Source organism: Pezoporus flaviventris, unplaced genomic scaffold (genome assembly GCF_033815535.1).
Source record: "Pezoporus flaviventris isolate CSIRO_AGI_PZ_B2104156 unplaced genomic scaffold, CSIRO_AGI_Pfla_v1 ptg000083l, whole genome shotgun sequence".
Classification (NCBI taxonomy): Eukaryota; Metazoa; Chordata; class Aves; order Psittaciformes; family Psittacidae; genus Pezoporus; species Pezoporus flaviventris.
The window spans coordinates 3,562,077-3,577,629 of NW_026892631.1; the positions used below are offsets into that span (position 1 = coordinate 3,562,077).

Sequence of the window (15,553 nt, forward strand, 5' to 3'; positions counted from 1 at the left end):
ATTTCACCTGTAATAGCACCCTCCTCCAGTGCTCTTTCACGCTCTTTACATTCTGAAATGCCTTCAGTTTTCTTCTATTACCCCTCTTCTACTCATTGATTCTCCCCTTTGAGGTCTGTTCCTCGTGATTTTGAATCTACCTACAAAAACTTGAATATATTTTCTATTTTACAGTCTTTCAAGCTTAACCTCAGCTTGAGAATCTGTTGATCCTAGCACGTAGAATGAAGTCTTGATATCGCAGTATGTCTGACTTCCTGCTTTTCTGTTAAACTGCGATGATGCTGAAATCAGACATTCAAGGTAATAGGATCATGTCTGTTGTTTGCAAATTCAATCAACCTGTTTTCCCTTTTACTCTTACTTACAAAGCCAGGAATTCCCAATTACACTATCCATATAACTGCTTTATATTCTAGCATTAGCACTTTAATCAAATTCTTCCGACATTTCCTCTCTTTGCCTGCTTTCCCCCCAGGTCTGTATCAGAACTATTCCTTACATCTTCTCGGAGCTCTTCCAAAGGACATGGAAGATTAAAATACAGATTCCAGATGGCAAGGTGTGTAATCGCATGCACATCACCTTCCCAAAGTGCTAATGGACACTGTTTTGGCTTTTAAAGAATTCCTCCAAATACTGTGCTAATGTCTTTACCCACCTTAAAGTATTGTATCATACACATTTCCTAGTTCTATGTTTTATTTCACTGAGTTCCATACCAGTATCCTTTCAAGTGTTTACTCTTCCCCGATGTTTCTGGAAGCCATCTGATTTTACAACTGATGTTTATATACCCCATGTGGCAACCTTCAATTTAAGGGTTTCTCCACCCGTGTTTTGCATATCTGATTTTATAGAAGGCAATCCCTAACTTAATCGATTTCTACAGATGGATGATTAACCCCAGATTGGTAATTCAAAAGTCATATAAATATATATGTATATAAAAATTTCCTTAGATTTTCATATATCATTGAAGTGTTTAGCAAGTTTCAGTACAAACAAAAAGAAGTTTAAAAAACTTCTGCACAATTATGGCATTCCACTAGAAAAAAGGATATTAAGAAAGTTAAAGATGTAAATTGAGGACTTAAAGGAGAAGAAAATTCAGTGTTAAGATGCTTCATCTTAACCTCGAAATGACTGTTAAATTTTCTAGCACTGGTAAAACAACCCCATTTCCTGTACCGTCATTCTCAGATATAGCTGAACCATTTCAACTGAAGCTTCCCAAATGATTCAGCTTGAGGCAGGCACTCAAAAATCAATCTGAATGTTTTAATCTGGCAAAGGTACAAGCATTTAAGAAGAGGATCTCATACCAGTAAATACTTGGCAATCTGAGCTGGAGGCATCCTTATTTGCCTGAGCTATAATAACTTCCCTGATCAGATGTAAACAGCTGTTTCTGGGAAGCCGCTGCATAACTCTGCAGTGCTGGCTGTGCTTCAGGTACCAGGTATCACAATTTTCACACACTAAAGCAACCATGATTTTAACTATCAGAAAAATCTTCTTCCCTATCAGCAAAAACAGTGTCTTGCCAGAGATGGTGGAAGCTCTGCACTTGGCAATAGTGAGAATAAGACGAGTGAGCATTAGAAAGCATGCTGTACCATGGGAGCTGAGTGACCCCTGCCGTAACCATTTATTTAAATGGAGCTACAAACCCTCCATTCAGAATTTATGTGGCCTGACAGAGGGAAAGAATCATGAGAGTGGCATATAGCATTTGTGTGATTACACACACATTTAAATTCTTTCTGTGAAGGCTTCGAGAAGAACGTACATCAAAATAAGAAAGCTGTAAGCACTGTTGTTTATAGCCAAATAAAAGCTCTGCAGTGGTTTACTACAGCTTCCTAACAATCATTTTGCTTTTAATCATCACCATTAAAATATTGAGCGGGGAATGTCATTAGAATAAATTTCAGATTGATCATGGAAATAAATAAATGGAATTAATTTGGTATTTGCAAATTTTCTCTGTGAAAAAGATACTGCTTGGCGAGATTACACCTTCCGTGTAAAAGGAATGCTGAAAAATGAGCTTGACATTGGTATGCAAGGTACAGAATAAAGTAATACGCAGGGAGGGAGTTCTGTCCTCTAATTAAGAGTAGTGGATTGTAAGAGATTCCTAGGGACTGGCGCTCCTTGCATAAATCACTTGAACAAACACTTTCAGAGAAGGGCATCTCAAGCTGATTTACCCTATCTGGATATTATTTTGAAGTTCTCTGTGTCCCAGGTGAAGCATCCCTACGACAGAGTTCACAAGGGTAGCTGTGAAGGGTGATGCTGATCTCTCTTCTGCCCCAACAGAAGCAAGGACAGCCCCAAAGCTGAGGAGAACCTGCTCTTGCAAGCGTTGTGCTCTACGCATGGGTCTTCATGGTTCATTCAACACATGCGCAGATTTAACATTTAAGGAGAGCAACAATAAAGTGATTAAAAGGGAGGCTGGATCAAAATCAAAACTCAGGAGGCCTTCCAGATGGCCAGTGTCTGGAGCACACTGATGCCCCCATCACAGATCATCATAGTTGAGTTAGGATGATAACTTTTGACATGTTACTTAGAGTGCAGAACTGTCAGGGCATCGCTTCTCATCTCATGTTTTAAATTATCAAGAAAAATGAGCCTCTCCATGACTTTATAATGCAAGCAATAAAAATGACACAGGAGTTTTCTTGGGTGTTTTGATAGGAGCTGGAATGCTCACCTGTGGTCAGTGACAGTAGCACACAACTTCTGCTTCATACACGAGTTTCTGTGTTTGACTGCTCTTCTTTCCCTAACTGCAGAATTGTCGTTTTTATCAAATCGGTTGCACTGTTTGGATTATGCCTAACAGGGCCCTTCTGGTTTTTTAGTATATTTTGATATTTACTGTATTTTCCATGCAACATTTTCCAACAACAAACAAACCTTCCAAAACCGGCTTACACGGAGCAGATTTGGGTTCAATCTTTTATGCTGTGCTAAGTAAAGAAACAAACAGAAATCGCCTTATGTCATTCTAAAGCTGCAAAGGCATTTCTAAGTTCTGGAACTTGCACTGCCAGTTAATAGCAAGGATCATTGTATTATTTCTGTGCAGTGTATCACTTTGTTGATGCAGTTGACAAATTTTTGCACTTCCAGAATGCTTAGCATTTAACTCAGTGGCATAAGTATCACATATGAATTCCTATAATTACTTTTAGCTGAATTCTGCATATAGGTAGCTTCCTTACAGGCTTGAAATAGAGCAAAAATGTAGTCCTTTTAGGGAAGTGAAATGCAGAGGGTGCATTTGGATTGTGATGGCTTCTGAGGATGTTTCATTAAAGATGCAGTATGAAGATGGAGGAAGGTAGATCAAAAGGTTTTGACATTTTATGGAGCAATCCACTTGATATCTTTGTTTTAAATGTATGGGATGCAAATACAAATGCACTACAATGCCCTCCATTCCAGCACTGCAGTTATAGTCACAGATTTTTCCTTTTAGCTTGGTACAATTTACCTCTGTTTCACGCTGGACGGTTTTTATGTTCCTAATCAATAAATTAGCTCAGTGATTTGATTTGAGTTGCAAATCCTTCTTTAAGGTTAACTATGATGACAGATAGATAACAAATACTCAAGCGTGCAGCACTGTGTAGCACTGAATAATGTTTGCAGCTGGCACAGCCCGAATTAAGAGTTCCTACAGAGTATTTTTTAAGTTATCATGGAAATCTATCCATAAACTGACCATCTGCACATGAATGTGAATTCCATAACTTCCTCATGATGTTTATTACAAAAGCTGCAAAGAATTTGCTTTGTAAGGGCAAAGCACTCATCACTGAGCTTCTCCTTTTGCACTTTGGACACTAAGAGAGCGAACATTATGGTTAAGTAACACCAAGAGCTAATGGTGCAGTGAGCTACGCAGCAAAAACCAGATAGATAGGCTCTGCATGGCCAGTGTAGGCATTACATATAGTGCAACCATGGTTATAGCCTTGAGTTAAAATCATACAGAGCATGCTGATTTTGCAAAACTGAAAGATAAACAAACAATAAGACATTTACCTTCCACATCAAGGCACCTAGGTGGGCTATCTGACCAGATAAGGTTATACATGCACTCAAGGAGCTCTGCCCCTTCTAGTTTATATCCAGGAAAGCATTGATAATGCACCACTGTTCCTACGGGGAAGGAGGCCTCGAACTCAGATATGTTAATGTAACTATGAGGAAGAACCAATGGCCTCAGGCAACCTGCAAAGAAGAGGGAGGTATCCTTTATTATAAGGTGCTTATCTCAGTCATCTTCACACATCTTGGTTCTAATTCCTAAATTAAGGAGTGCAGTATTTATTTATCATTTTCTCTACTATGAATGGCATGCCTGCATGAGCTCCCTCAAATGCATATACCTCCTTATCCTGATTCAAGCCCTTTTTGTTGTTCAGCCCACACACTTTGCTAGTGTGGGATTCACTCTCAGCAAATCCAGAAAAGGTTTACTGAAAATAACAGTATTTTGTTTCACAAACATTCACTGGTTTAGCAGATGGCAATTGCTTTTGGAGGTAGAATCTTTAGTAAATATAGATTGTCATTTATATAAACCATGAGTTTTATTCCTCCCCTTAAAACTGACAGGCATATAAACCATCTTTAATATTAAGACTGCTTCTGTCACAAAGTGCACACAACTGTAGGAGATTCGCAGACAGAATTAATGACTTTGAAATTCCAGTTTGAGAAGTTCTAAAGGGACATGACTTCCTCTGAGCAGTCCCATGATAAACACTGAAGGAGGTCTCGGATTAGGTTATCAAAAAGTTAAGGTACCTGTTATCATCAGAAACTGGAAATGTAGTCAGAGGTTACGTTTTGCTTCTGGATTTACTGCTGAGGGATTTGTACCATGGATGCGCTGAGCAGTAACAATTAAATGGCCATCAACCATGTGTGGTGCAAGAAAAAGCAGTGAATTTAATAGACGACATGACTTTATAACATGTCATTCACATTCAGAGTCTGGTTTGAGCTGGTATTTAGATAAGAGCTTGTACTAGAGAAAAGAACAATTCCTCATGGCCTTAGAAATTACCCTCTTGGTAATGCTTAATATTGTTGGTTTTTTAAGTTGCAATAGTGTGGAGGAAAAATGATTAGTAATCAGGAAATGAAAAATAATATGATAAAGTTATGAGAATAGTAGGAGGTGCATTATGGCAATGCATCAGTGGGTCTCTTGCTGCTGCTAGGAATTAGTGAAGGATGTCCATAGGATGCTTATAATTTTAAGCCTGAAGGGGAAACTAAAATCAGCCTCAGAACTTCTTGTCAGATACTGGCATCTAAAAGAAAAAGTCTTGACACCACTTCAAGTGGTTATTTGTTGCAATGGTCTTTTGAGAGAGGGACAAAAGCAAAAGAAAACCACAAAAAGAGCTTGAAAGCATTTTTACAGCACACTGGGCTACCAGAGCAATGGTTTGATAGCTGTTTTTACTAGCTGGTTATCTTTCTGCTCAAATAAAACTTCAAGCATCCTATATGCTACCTACTGCTGGTACCCCTGATCAAGGATGCCCCACACGTAACACACCGGCTCCTGCAAACTGAGCAGCCCACTGAGCAGGGCGATATAAGCAGCCTCCAGTGGGACAGAAAGAGCACAGACTGCCTGAGCAGGACCAAGCTCACTCTTCTCTGAACTGTATGAGGGGAAATTTTGTCCTGCTGGCTCAGAATTTTAATGCTTGTTGGGCTCCTTGTACTTGAATCTGTGTGAGAGCCGAGTGTTTGTGAAAACCCCTGCGTCTCCAAACATCTCAAGCTGCTTGGAAACTTCATTTTGACTTTTTTTTTTATTGCTAAGTAATCCTCATCATTTCAGATCAGTAATTATCATTATTATCTTGTGGCAAAAATAGTTTAAGGTCGGATTCTTATACATTCCACAATCCTTTCCCACTGCTCCAGCAGGAAAAAAAGGTATCTGAGTGTCATGAGACTCCCCTGCCTGCTGTAATCAAAGGGCCATGGAAATGGAATTGACAGCTTACCTAGTGCATGTAGACAAGTGGCTTTGATATTATTAGTGCTTGACATAGCAAAAGGAAAATTCTGGAGGCAATTTTGGAACAGGTTTGTAGAATTTGGCAAAATATGGCAGGTGCTTTAATCTGAAATGCCTATTCTCTACCTGTCTGGTAGTTACAGCACTTTGGTTTTGTGCAATTCATTTCTTAACTTTTATTAGAGCTGCTTTATTTTGAAATCAGTTAATATCAAATATTGAGCAGCAGCAATTGATTGTGTTGCATAGAATAAATACAGCAACAGAAGAAAGCAATAAGCCAAAGGGGTACTTCAGGCTCTTTTGCTTACCCAGTCAATACTGGCTGCCACAAAATTTCCACCTGGATCTCTGCATATTAATCCTTGGAGTATTCATCTCACCCAACTGCAAGAGTCTTAATATATCTTAATTCAGTGTGAGGTGCACCCACTTTCAAAAATGGGCTGTATATTTTATACTGCTAATAAGATACCCCAAAACGTGTGTCCATTTTATTACAGGTTTGTGAAAACTTCCCTTTTCTTGTCAGACCTATTCAATTACATGTGCATCTAAAGCACTGAGCTAGCCCTGTAATGTACATAAATTTCCACTTGTCTGTGCACTGTGGTCTCAGACAAGACCTTGGGGGACAGTTTGATGTGCCCCAGACTGAGGCTCCTAACTGTGGAGACCCATACAATCTAATCTCCTGTAACTTCTGACTCTGGTGCCCATCAGTCTCATAACTTTACAGCTGAAATGCCAAGCTCTGACTTTCACCTCTCACCGTGCCACCGTCACTCCTGAGAGGTGTCCCAGCTCTCCTTGCCTGCCTGCCCTGACTCTGCAAATTAATGGGACAGTGTAATTAAGTGCCTACAGAAACTGTCACCTTTAGGAGACGATGGATGGGTTTGAGGACAGTTAATACTAACCCAGTATTCTCCTTAGCACAGACAAAATCTCTCAATGCTGTTAAACCTGAGTCAATGGTACTAAGGCATGCGTATTAGAAATGTAGAGGTAGTGGCAGCCCAAAGGTACTGAATTTCCAATCACTAAAGCTGGCCTACCCCCATCCATTTCTCGCAGTCTAAGTGAAGCCGTGATCCAAGCTACTACTAGTTCCACGGCTAATGGCTTTTCTGGCCAAAATCATTCTTATGCACATCCTGAATTTTCAGTCAATACCTACGGGTTTAATGGACTGTGAACCTCATCATCAACTCTGCTGAAAACTGATAGAAGAACAGGTTCCAGCTTTTCCCCTCTCCCCCGCCTGCTGCACAAGGTGAAGAAAGGTAAAATGCAGTTAGAAGCTTAACTCTTCTCGGAAATGGGGCTAAAATGTCAATTGCCCATCAGATCATTTCTGACTGATTTGGCTCTGATTTTTCTTTAGATTGCAAAGTATCTGATATTAGACTAGCAAACAAAAAGCAGTATTTAAAGTAGCATTTTAAGTATGGGTGTGTTCAGAAAGTGACATCTTCTTTCCTGCAGTGAGCAGTGGGGAAGTACATAGCAGCAGCACTATTCAAATACTGTATCAGATCACTGACATCCTTACAACTATAGGAAATAACAGTGGCAAACTATCACGAGCTATAAAAGAGGATGTGCTGGTGTACTAAACCTTGACAAATGGGCAGATTATCCCATGTTCCATCGTCTTGACATATTGAAACCATGTTGTCTAAGTCAGGGTAACGGATCTGGAATCCTTCATGACAGCTGATTATTAATTTATCGCCAGTCCTGTATGTCTTGTTATGAACCTCTGCATCTTCAACGTGTGGAACAAGGCAATCTGTGACTTCATGAAAGAAACAAAAATAGTAACTTCATTAAAAAAAAAACATGGGTAGCTATTCAATAATCAAGCTCTTAAGCAAAAGTTATCAGATCATGTAAGTGCTCTGCTTAAACTGTTTGAAACACCCATTTCAGTAATGATGTCCTTTCCTTCATTAAGCATCAGTTACGAAGTCTAAAGCACTGTAGAAGATGACGAGCTACGATAATAGCTCATTCCCCCAGGCTTTTTTTAAACAAACATTAAAAGCATTTAGGAGGACTGTTTTTAACTTAGTCCTTCCATTCTCCATGGAAGCCATAGTCACCATTACAGTGCATACTCTGACTACCCCAAAGACCCACGAGAAAGCAGACTCCTTGACAGCACTGAGGACAGGACGCAAGAAAAGATAGAATACAGATACGGCATGAGAGACACAGAAAAACTGCAGCTGCAGCAGAGAGACAGGTGAAAATTAGGTACATTTGCAAGGGTTTATCCAGCTCCGTTCCTCAGAGTTCATTATGGGAATGCCTTCACTTTAATCTCATTGATTCTGCTTTAAATCAGATCATTTTATGTTCCTGAATTCATGTGCTTATAAGAGTGGGTTTTAAGGCCCTGAGCAGCATCTCAAGTGCTTGTAGAAGACTCTCAGCAAGGAAAATGACTGCAAACCTCTAGTGATATACAGGCATGGCTCAATTACCTCTCTGTGATCTATGTATCAGAAAGTCTCATACCTCAATTCATATACCAGTGCCAAAGACACTAAAATATAAAACCCAGAAGACTGAAAAATGAAAGATGTTCTGGAAAGTGGAAGGAAAGGGTGAGGCAGGGTAAAAATTCCTCTGCTAATACTGAATAATTAAGAGAGAAGCCAAGAGGATGTGAAGGAATAGCTCAGGTGACTCAAAGTTCACCCTCCTCGTAAATGCAAAGTGAGATTAAACAGAACAGAGGAAAAGATTAAATATTGGGAAAATATAATCAAAATCATCTGTCTGCCGGCAGCCAATCCATGACAGAGGTGGTGATAAAAGTTTCCAGGCATCAAAACCTATCAAGTATTTCAAACAAAAGCAAGACAGTAGAAATATTTTAAGCCTGTTTTATGCTGGGTTTTTTTCCCAACACTTTTACCACAAGATACAATTACCTTGAGTACTTATTTAAAAAGAATAAGTTTCAGAAGTCCCTTGAGATTTGCATTAAAGAGAAAGTTTCTGCCATTTTCATGCGTAACTGTCACTGAATAGGAAAAGGCAACTCTAAATTTGTATTTAGCACTTAATTACGAACAAGCACAAAGTAAAGCAATAGCAAGAGCTTACTTGTTTGCTTAGAATCACAACTAGAAGCAAGATAAACTGTCATTTAGCACAGCACATACAAAACAGCAAATGCATTTCCTGATGCATGTATTTATGTATTTAGGCAAACTAGGGGATCTATTATTCTGAGACTCCATCACTAGATTTTACTAATATGAAGTGGAAGAGTGCTGCTTCCCCAAGTAAATATATTTTCCTTTGTATCTTCCCATTACAGGGCTGTTTTCTATAATGCATTGCACTTAGCTAACTCATAGCATGTGGCCTGGACATATTATTACTTCAAAATTCTCCCATTTCTCTTGTTTCTTGGCTGCTGTTGCAGGTACCTCCTGCTGCCTCGAACAGGAAAGGCTGCAGTCTTTCAGACTATCTGAGAAACTGCAGCAAGATGTTTGATTAGGATTTATTCATTTATAAATACCCAAGCCTGAGAGGTTATAAAATGCACTGTGATGAGGATGCAGACACCACCTTCAATGACTGAATAGCTTTCTCTCTTTCTGTGGCAAGTTAATCAGTGGAGACAGCAGAGGATGCCCCATACGAAATGCCTGAAGCGAAGTTATGAATGGTGTCACAAAGAGACTGCCCTGGGCACTCCCAAAGGTGGGATGAGATAGATAGGGATCCTGCTCTGCGGCCACACAGGATGAGATCAGAGATGGATGCCAGAAGATAATGTCAATGAACAGCTCACTCTCTTGGCATAACAGCTTTCTGTTGCTATACAAATAAAAGAGGTATATATATATATATATATATATATATATATATATATATACAGTGCAGTAAAACACGAGATTTCATTTTCAAAGTGGGGGAAATTGATTCTATAACAATGATCTATTACAGCGACTTCATCCCCATTATTCCAAGTAACAGCTGTAGATCAAATCATTTTAATCAGCCAGATGCTGGCAGAGAGCAGTGGTAAGTTTCTCACTGTACCATTCTTTGCCTGTAACATCCTGGCTGTCTTAGATAACAGGCCTATTACAAGCCATCGCTAAACATGAGAACAATGGACCACAGTATCACAGCTCTTTTTCCTGACACCTTGAGAGCAAATGCCTTCTCACTGGCTGAATCTGTATTGTTTAGCACTTGTCAGGGATAAACTGGAGTAGCCACCTCTCCACAAACAGCTGGATTAACTGGCACAAATTCTGCTTGGAAAAGTTGAGACTAAGTGATTGAATTTCAAAATGTCCTGTCCTAGAAAAGAAACTGTTTTATTCTAAGTACTTCTCAGCAAATCCATGGAAGCTGCTAAACCATTTAAGGGAATACAAGGTCTTTAACAGCAATGAACAGCAACAGCTATGACTTACACTGCTTTCCGGCAGTTTTATACGACCTGCGTTATATCCACTCTATGAATATTAGAACAGTTCAGCCAAAAGAGTGCCACAGTTAGGAACACGTGCCTGATCTTGAAGAGGCACAACGAGGTGGGGTGTAGGCCAAACGGTCTGCCAGGTGCAAGGGCTCATCACCCTGATCTAACTTTCATGAATCATAGATTCATAGAGTGGTTTGAGTTGGAAAGGACTTTAAGCTCATCTAGCTCCAACCCTCTGCCATGGGCAGGGACACCTCACACTAGACCATGTCACCCAAGGCTCTGTCCAACCTGACCTTGAACACTGCCAGGGATGGAGCATTCACAGTTTCTTTGGTCAGCCTGTGCCCGTGCCTCACTACCTTCACAGGGAAGAATTTCTTCCTTATATCTAATCTGAACTTCCCCTGTTTAAGTTTTAACCCATCACCGCTTGTCCTGTCACTACAGTCCCTAATGAAGAGTCCCTCTCTAGCATCCTTGTAGGCTTCTTTCAGATACTGGATGGCTGCTCTGAGGTCTCCATGCAGCCTTTTCTCCAGGCTGAACTTTCTCAGCCTGTCTTCATATGGGAGGTGCTCCAGATCTCTTATCATCCTTGTAGCCCTCTTCTCGACTTGCTCCAACAGCTCCATGTCCTTTTTATGAAGATGCAGCTTTGTACATTAGTTCTTGGCTTTAGCAAACCAAGTGCATCCCCCATCATAAGAATATTGGTCCAAAGTGTAAAACTGGTTAAACACTATAGTTATAGTGCTGTAGTTTATGTGCACATCATCTCTCAGAACTGTTTCTTCCAGCTCATGGAGAAGGAGAACCACCTTCCCTCCTCCCAAGAGCACCTTGCCCATCAAGGTAGCTCACAAGGAAGGCATGACGTGGATACTATGAAGATAGCTACACTATCCTCATGGGTGCAGCTGGCTTGACATGGCTTGTGTCTATTGCAGGTGAACTCCTCCAAAAATTGTCCCTGGTCCAAGTTAATCCAGAAGTTCCCTGCAGGAATTGCTTCAGGAGTACTACTTGATGTTGGCCAAAACCAGATCGGGACCTTTCTAACACTGTAGCAGAGTGTACAATTGAAGAACAATGTCCTGGCCCCTGCTCTGCACTGTTTTGCTTACTAGTCTGCTTGCAAACTCAAATGCAGAGGTGCAGTGCTCTTGTGTGTCTCACTGCAGAGTGGTCTCTGAATTAGCCTTGACTACACCTAACCACAGCACTGACAGGCTGGAATGGAGAGGAGAGGATGAGAGAACAGCATGAAGAATGGGTGGAATAGAGGGACAACTCATCAGGACCCTGTGCTCTTAAAAGTACATATTTAGGATTGTTCTTGTGTCTTTTTTTTCTACAAGTGTTAAAGCCATAGTACTGTGTTAGCAGGGTATTTCCATGGATGGCAAACAGTACTTCAGTGCATATTGAATGACACTTCCTCTTTATTGTCTTTGCTTGTATTACAAGAATGCACAGAGATCTATGGCCATTGTGCCAAGCACAGGCTAGAAACATTATGTAGTGCTTGTAACCAGGCTTAAGAAGCAGCAAACACTGAGCAAGACAGATAAGAGATGGAGAAATAAAGGTATTTCAATCACCTCACGGATCCAGGGATAAGGGCAAAGAGAAATGAGTGCTAAATGTCATACAGGAAAGCTGTAGCCACTACTCCACTGCTCTCACTGCAGGTTTATCATCCATGTCAGTGGGAGAATGAGGCACTAAGGACATCTTGAAGGTGTCTGCGTGCAGAAGCACTGGGAGAGAAGGGCTCTTCGCTTGGTTGCCATTTCTCTGTAGACTGTAAATTTAGATTCAATCTCATAGGAAAGAGGTAGCATTTGTTCCAAGTAGGGCAACAGCCTCAGCAGCCACATTATCACAGTGGGAGAAGATTAGATTAAAGTGTGAACAACATGACATATTGCTCTTAAACAGTAAACACAAAATTCCTACCTCAGAGCTTTGGTGTTTATGTGTATAACTGTATTAGAATTGATGGAAGGTACTGTCACAACATGCTGTAGATCAACATGAGAACATAACTCTAAGCACACCAGTTTTTGACAGGGCACTTATTGGGCACCTGCTCATGCGACTTCATTCTCGTACTGACACTTAAAATCTCCTGTCTCTTAACAAGAAATGACGGACTTATAAAATCAAATTGATTGGATGGAGAGCTCCAGGCAAATGTATTAGTTTTAAAATCAATTACGTTCTGAAACAGGTTGCTTTGGTAAATAGCATTCATTTGTGATTAGAGATTGTTCTAGTAAACGCATAACAGCAATTAAATGTACAGAACATAGAGACATAAAACTATATGTAACCATACTTAGTTGGATCCAAATTCCTGAGATGAACTTATAATCACCTCCAAAGTGTTAAGTATTTTTAGTGTTCAAGCTCAGCTGGCAATATCTGACATTCACATATACTGGGATGAGAGGCGTGTAGAGCATACCACGGCACATATGGCAGTCAGCCCCTGCCTTAAATGGGTAAATGCAATTTAAAGTTTATGTTGCCGTGTGATAGCTAATGATGGATGGTGAAACATTAACTTCTTCTCCAGGATTTGCTCCAGATTTCAACTTTCTTTTTATACATCATCACAGAATTTCTGCAATGAGGACTTTAATGTATTGCATTATCAGCTGAGAATTATAAACCCTTTTATAATTCTTCCTTAACAGTTCTCCAGATGTACCGTGTTCCTACACTTTCCCCCTCCCTGTCATGCTTGATTCTGCTCCAGTATATAAAAGGATCACTCTAAAAAGCACTTAAGCAAATGCTTAGGTCTCATGGGTTGCTACTACTCCTCTGCTTAGTATTTCTTCTGAATCAGTGGTTGTATTGTGCATTGGAAAGAAGAATAAATTCTGTCATCTATTGCTAAACCCTAGGATTGTTTTAGTATTACCTGAGGCATTATTATACCGTTAATCAGGAAAGTGCTTAAACACTTGCTTCACTAAATCCCAAATCAGGATCCTACTTTTCAGCCTGTATAATAAAAATCATCTTCTGAGCCCAGAACTTTAACAAGACTAATCACATAATTACTGTTATGCTCAAGCTTAAGTGCTTTGCTTGATCAGAGCATTGGCTACCAATCCTTTTTAAGTGTTCTGTGCTCTAAAGTAATGGGTATCTCTTAAGCAACTGTTGCCACATCATCCATCACATTCTCATCTTCCAATTTCTTTCTGTCTTGAGACCACCTGGATTTGGTGTTGATCACACTGACATCAGTGGCATTGTGATCAGAAACTTCATCCACAGATGTCCACTGGATGGGGGGTTCGGGGGGCACTTTGAAGACGTATGAATACTCAATCAAACATGTTAATGCTTATTTTAACACCCGCAGTGGATGATACAGGTACTATTTCCAAGCTGCACATCAAAATTCCTAGAAGCAACTTGTAGTGGTTAAGAAAACAAATATTCCAAGCATTATAGCTTTTTTTTTTTGGTAGTTCAGATGCCCAGTTTAGACATATGCTGCTGCCACTCTACATGCATTTTTTCTTAAATCACCATGGGATGAGAGACAAGGGCATTACGAAAGGTGCTGTAACAGGAGAGGGCGTGATTTTCAGACATACATTACTTTGAAAGGCATCAGGTTATTTCTGTGAAGCTGACCTACGCCACCATCGTGACCAGGCATTACTGGCAGCATTGCCTTTATGTTCTACACATCAGCTGTCGTTTCGATGTGTACCACGAGACAGCTCATGACTATGCCCCTCACAACTCTGTAGCCTGTGGCCTCACACGTGTCCAGGAGTCCACATTTTACCGAGACTTGAAAAGCCAACAGGGCAGCGACCTGAAGGACCACGGGCTACTTTCCAGCTGCCTCTGGCTGCTCTCTCCAATACGCACCACTTTCACACAGATCACTGTTTGGGCTTCTTCCCTTCATGAGCATCTCCTGAGCGTGGTTCATCTCTCATTGTGGCACGGCCCTTCATGCACCCCTGCCCTGGCACAGGAGTCTCATACCCACCCCCTGCTCAGCATAAACAAGTACCTGCAGTGTTGGTACCCACTGAGTGATGCATGATCCTAGGCAGTAAGTGTGCTTATGAGCCTCATAAGTCTTTGACTTCTTTTGAATGAACTCCTTATATTTATCCTTACATTATATCTGATTCTAAATGATGGAAAGCATCCTGAAATAGAATTCATCTTGCTCCACCTTGAAGCCAAGGAGGCAATGGCTAATGACTTCAGTGGAGAAGTCACAACACTAAAACATACACACTTGATTTAACTAACACTTTTCATGCCTGTTGATTTAACTGCTCTGTTGACTGAAGTTGATCAACAGAAAGAACAATTTATATCTTTAATATGCTTAGTAATATAAATCATTTGTGCTGCTTGGATGTATTTTGGCCAAAATTTATACTTATGATATTCAAATTAATCCTGCATCTGTATCTCAAGGCCAGGCTGGACAGAGCCTTGGGTGACATGGCTTAGTGGGAGGTGTCCCTGCCCATGGCAGGGGGTTGGAACTGGGTGATCTTAAGGTCCTTTCCAACCCCAACTATTCTATGATTCTATGATTCTATTCTATAACTCCCAGAAGCAGGAAGTAATTTAACATCCTAATTATTTAAAACCATACACAGTTACAACACCGCAATACGATAAAAATAAAATGGCTTATGCCATAATGATCTGAATTATCTCAAAGTAAACTTGTACTGTCCATGGGTATTGATTTTCCTACTTGTATCATACACACATCATAAAATATAATTGTTGAAACCTCCTGATCAGCAGGAACAGCAGCATTGGAAATCTACCATATTTTCCTAGTAAAATATTGCAGAAAGGAGTATTAAGTGTGCAACTTTAATAAATAGTTAGAAATGGTTTACTTGTACTGGAGGTTGTATCTTCTCTGTGCATCAATTTGTAACTACTTAAGGGGAGATATATATTATGGTTTTTTCTTCGCATTTCTTTATGTCTCTTTAAAG

General features: G+C 40.2%; 1 protein-coding gene across 4 annotated transcripts in view; it reads right to left on the reverse strand.

The window, feature by feature from the left end:
* Positions 1 to 15,553, reverse strand: part of SUSD4 (sushi domain containing 4) — a 70,897-nt gene that overhangs the window by 13,834 nt on the left and 41,510 nt on the right. For 3 of the 4 annotated variants that reach the window (XM_061475355.1, XM_061475357.1, XM_061475356.1), the window contains 2 exons: positions 7,695 to 7,874; positions 4,069 to 4,257 (listed from right to left, as the gene is read on the reverse strand). In XM_061475355.1, the coding sequence (XP_061331339.1) occupies positions 4,069 to 4,257; positions 7,695 to 7,874 (369 nt within the window). The remainder of the gene's footprint in view (positions 1 to 4,068; positions 4,258 to 7,694; positions 7,875 to 15,553) is intronic. The other variant, XM_061475358.1, reaches the window with a different exon arrangement.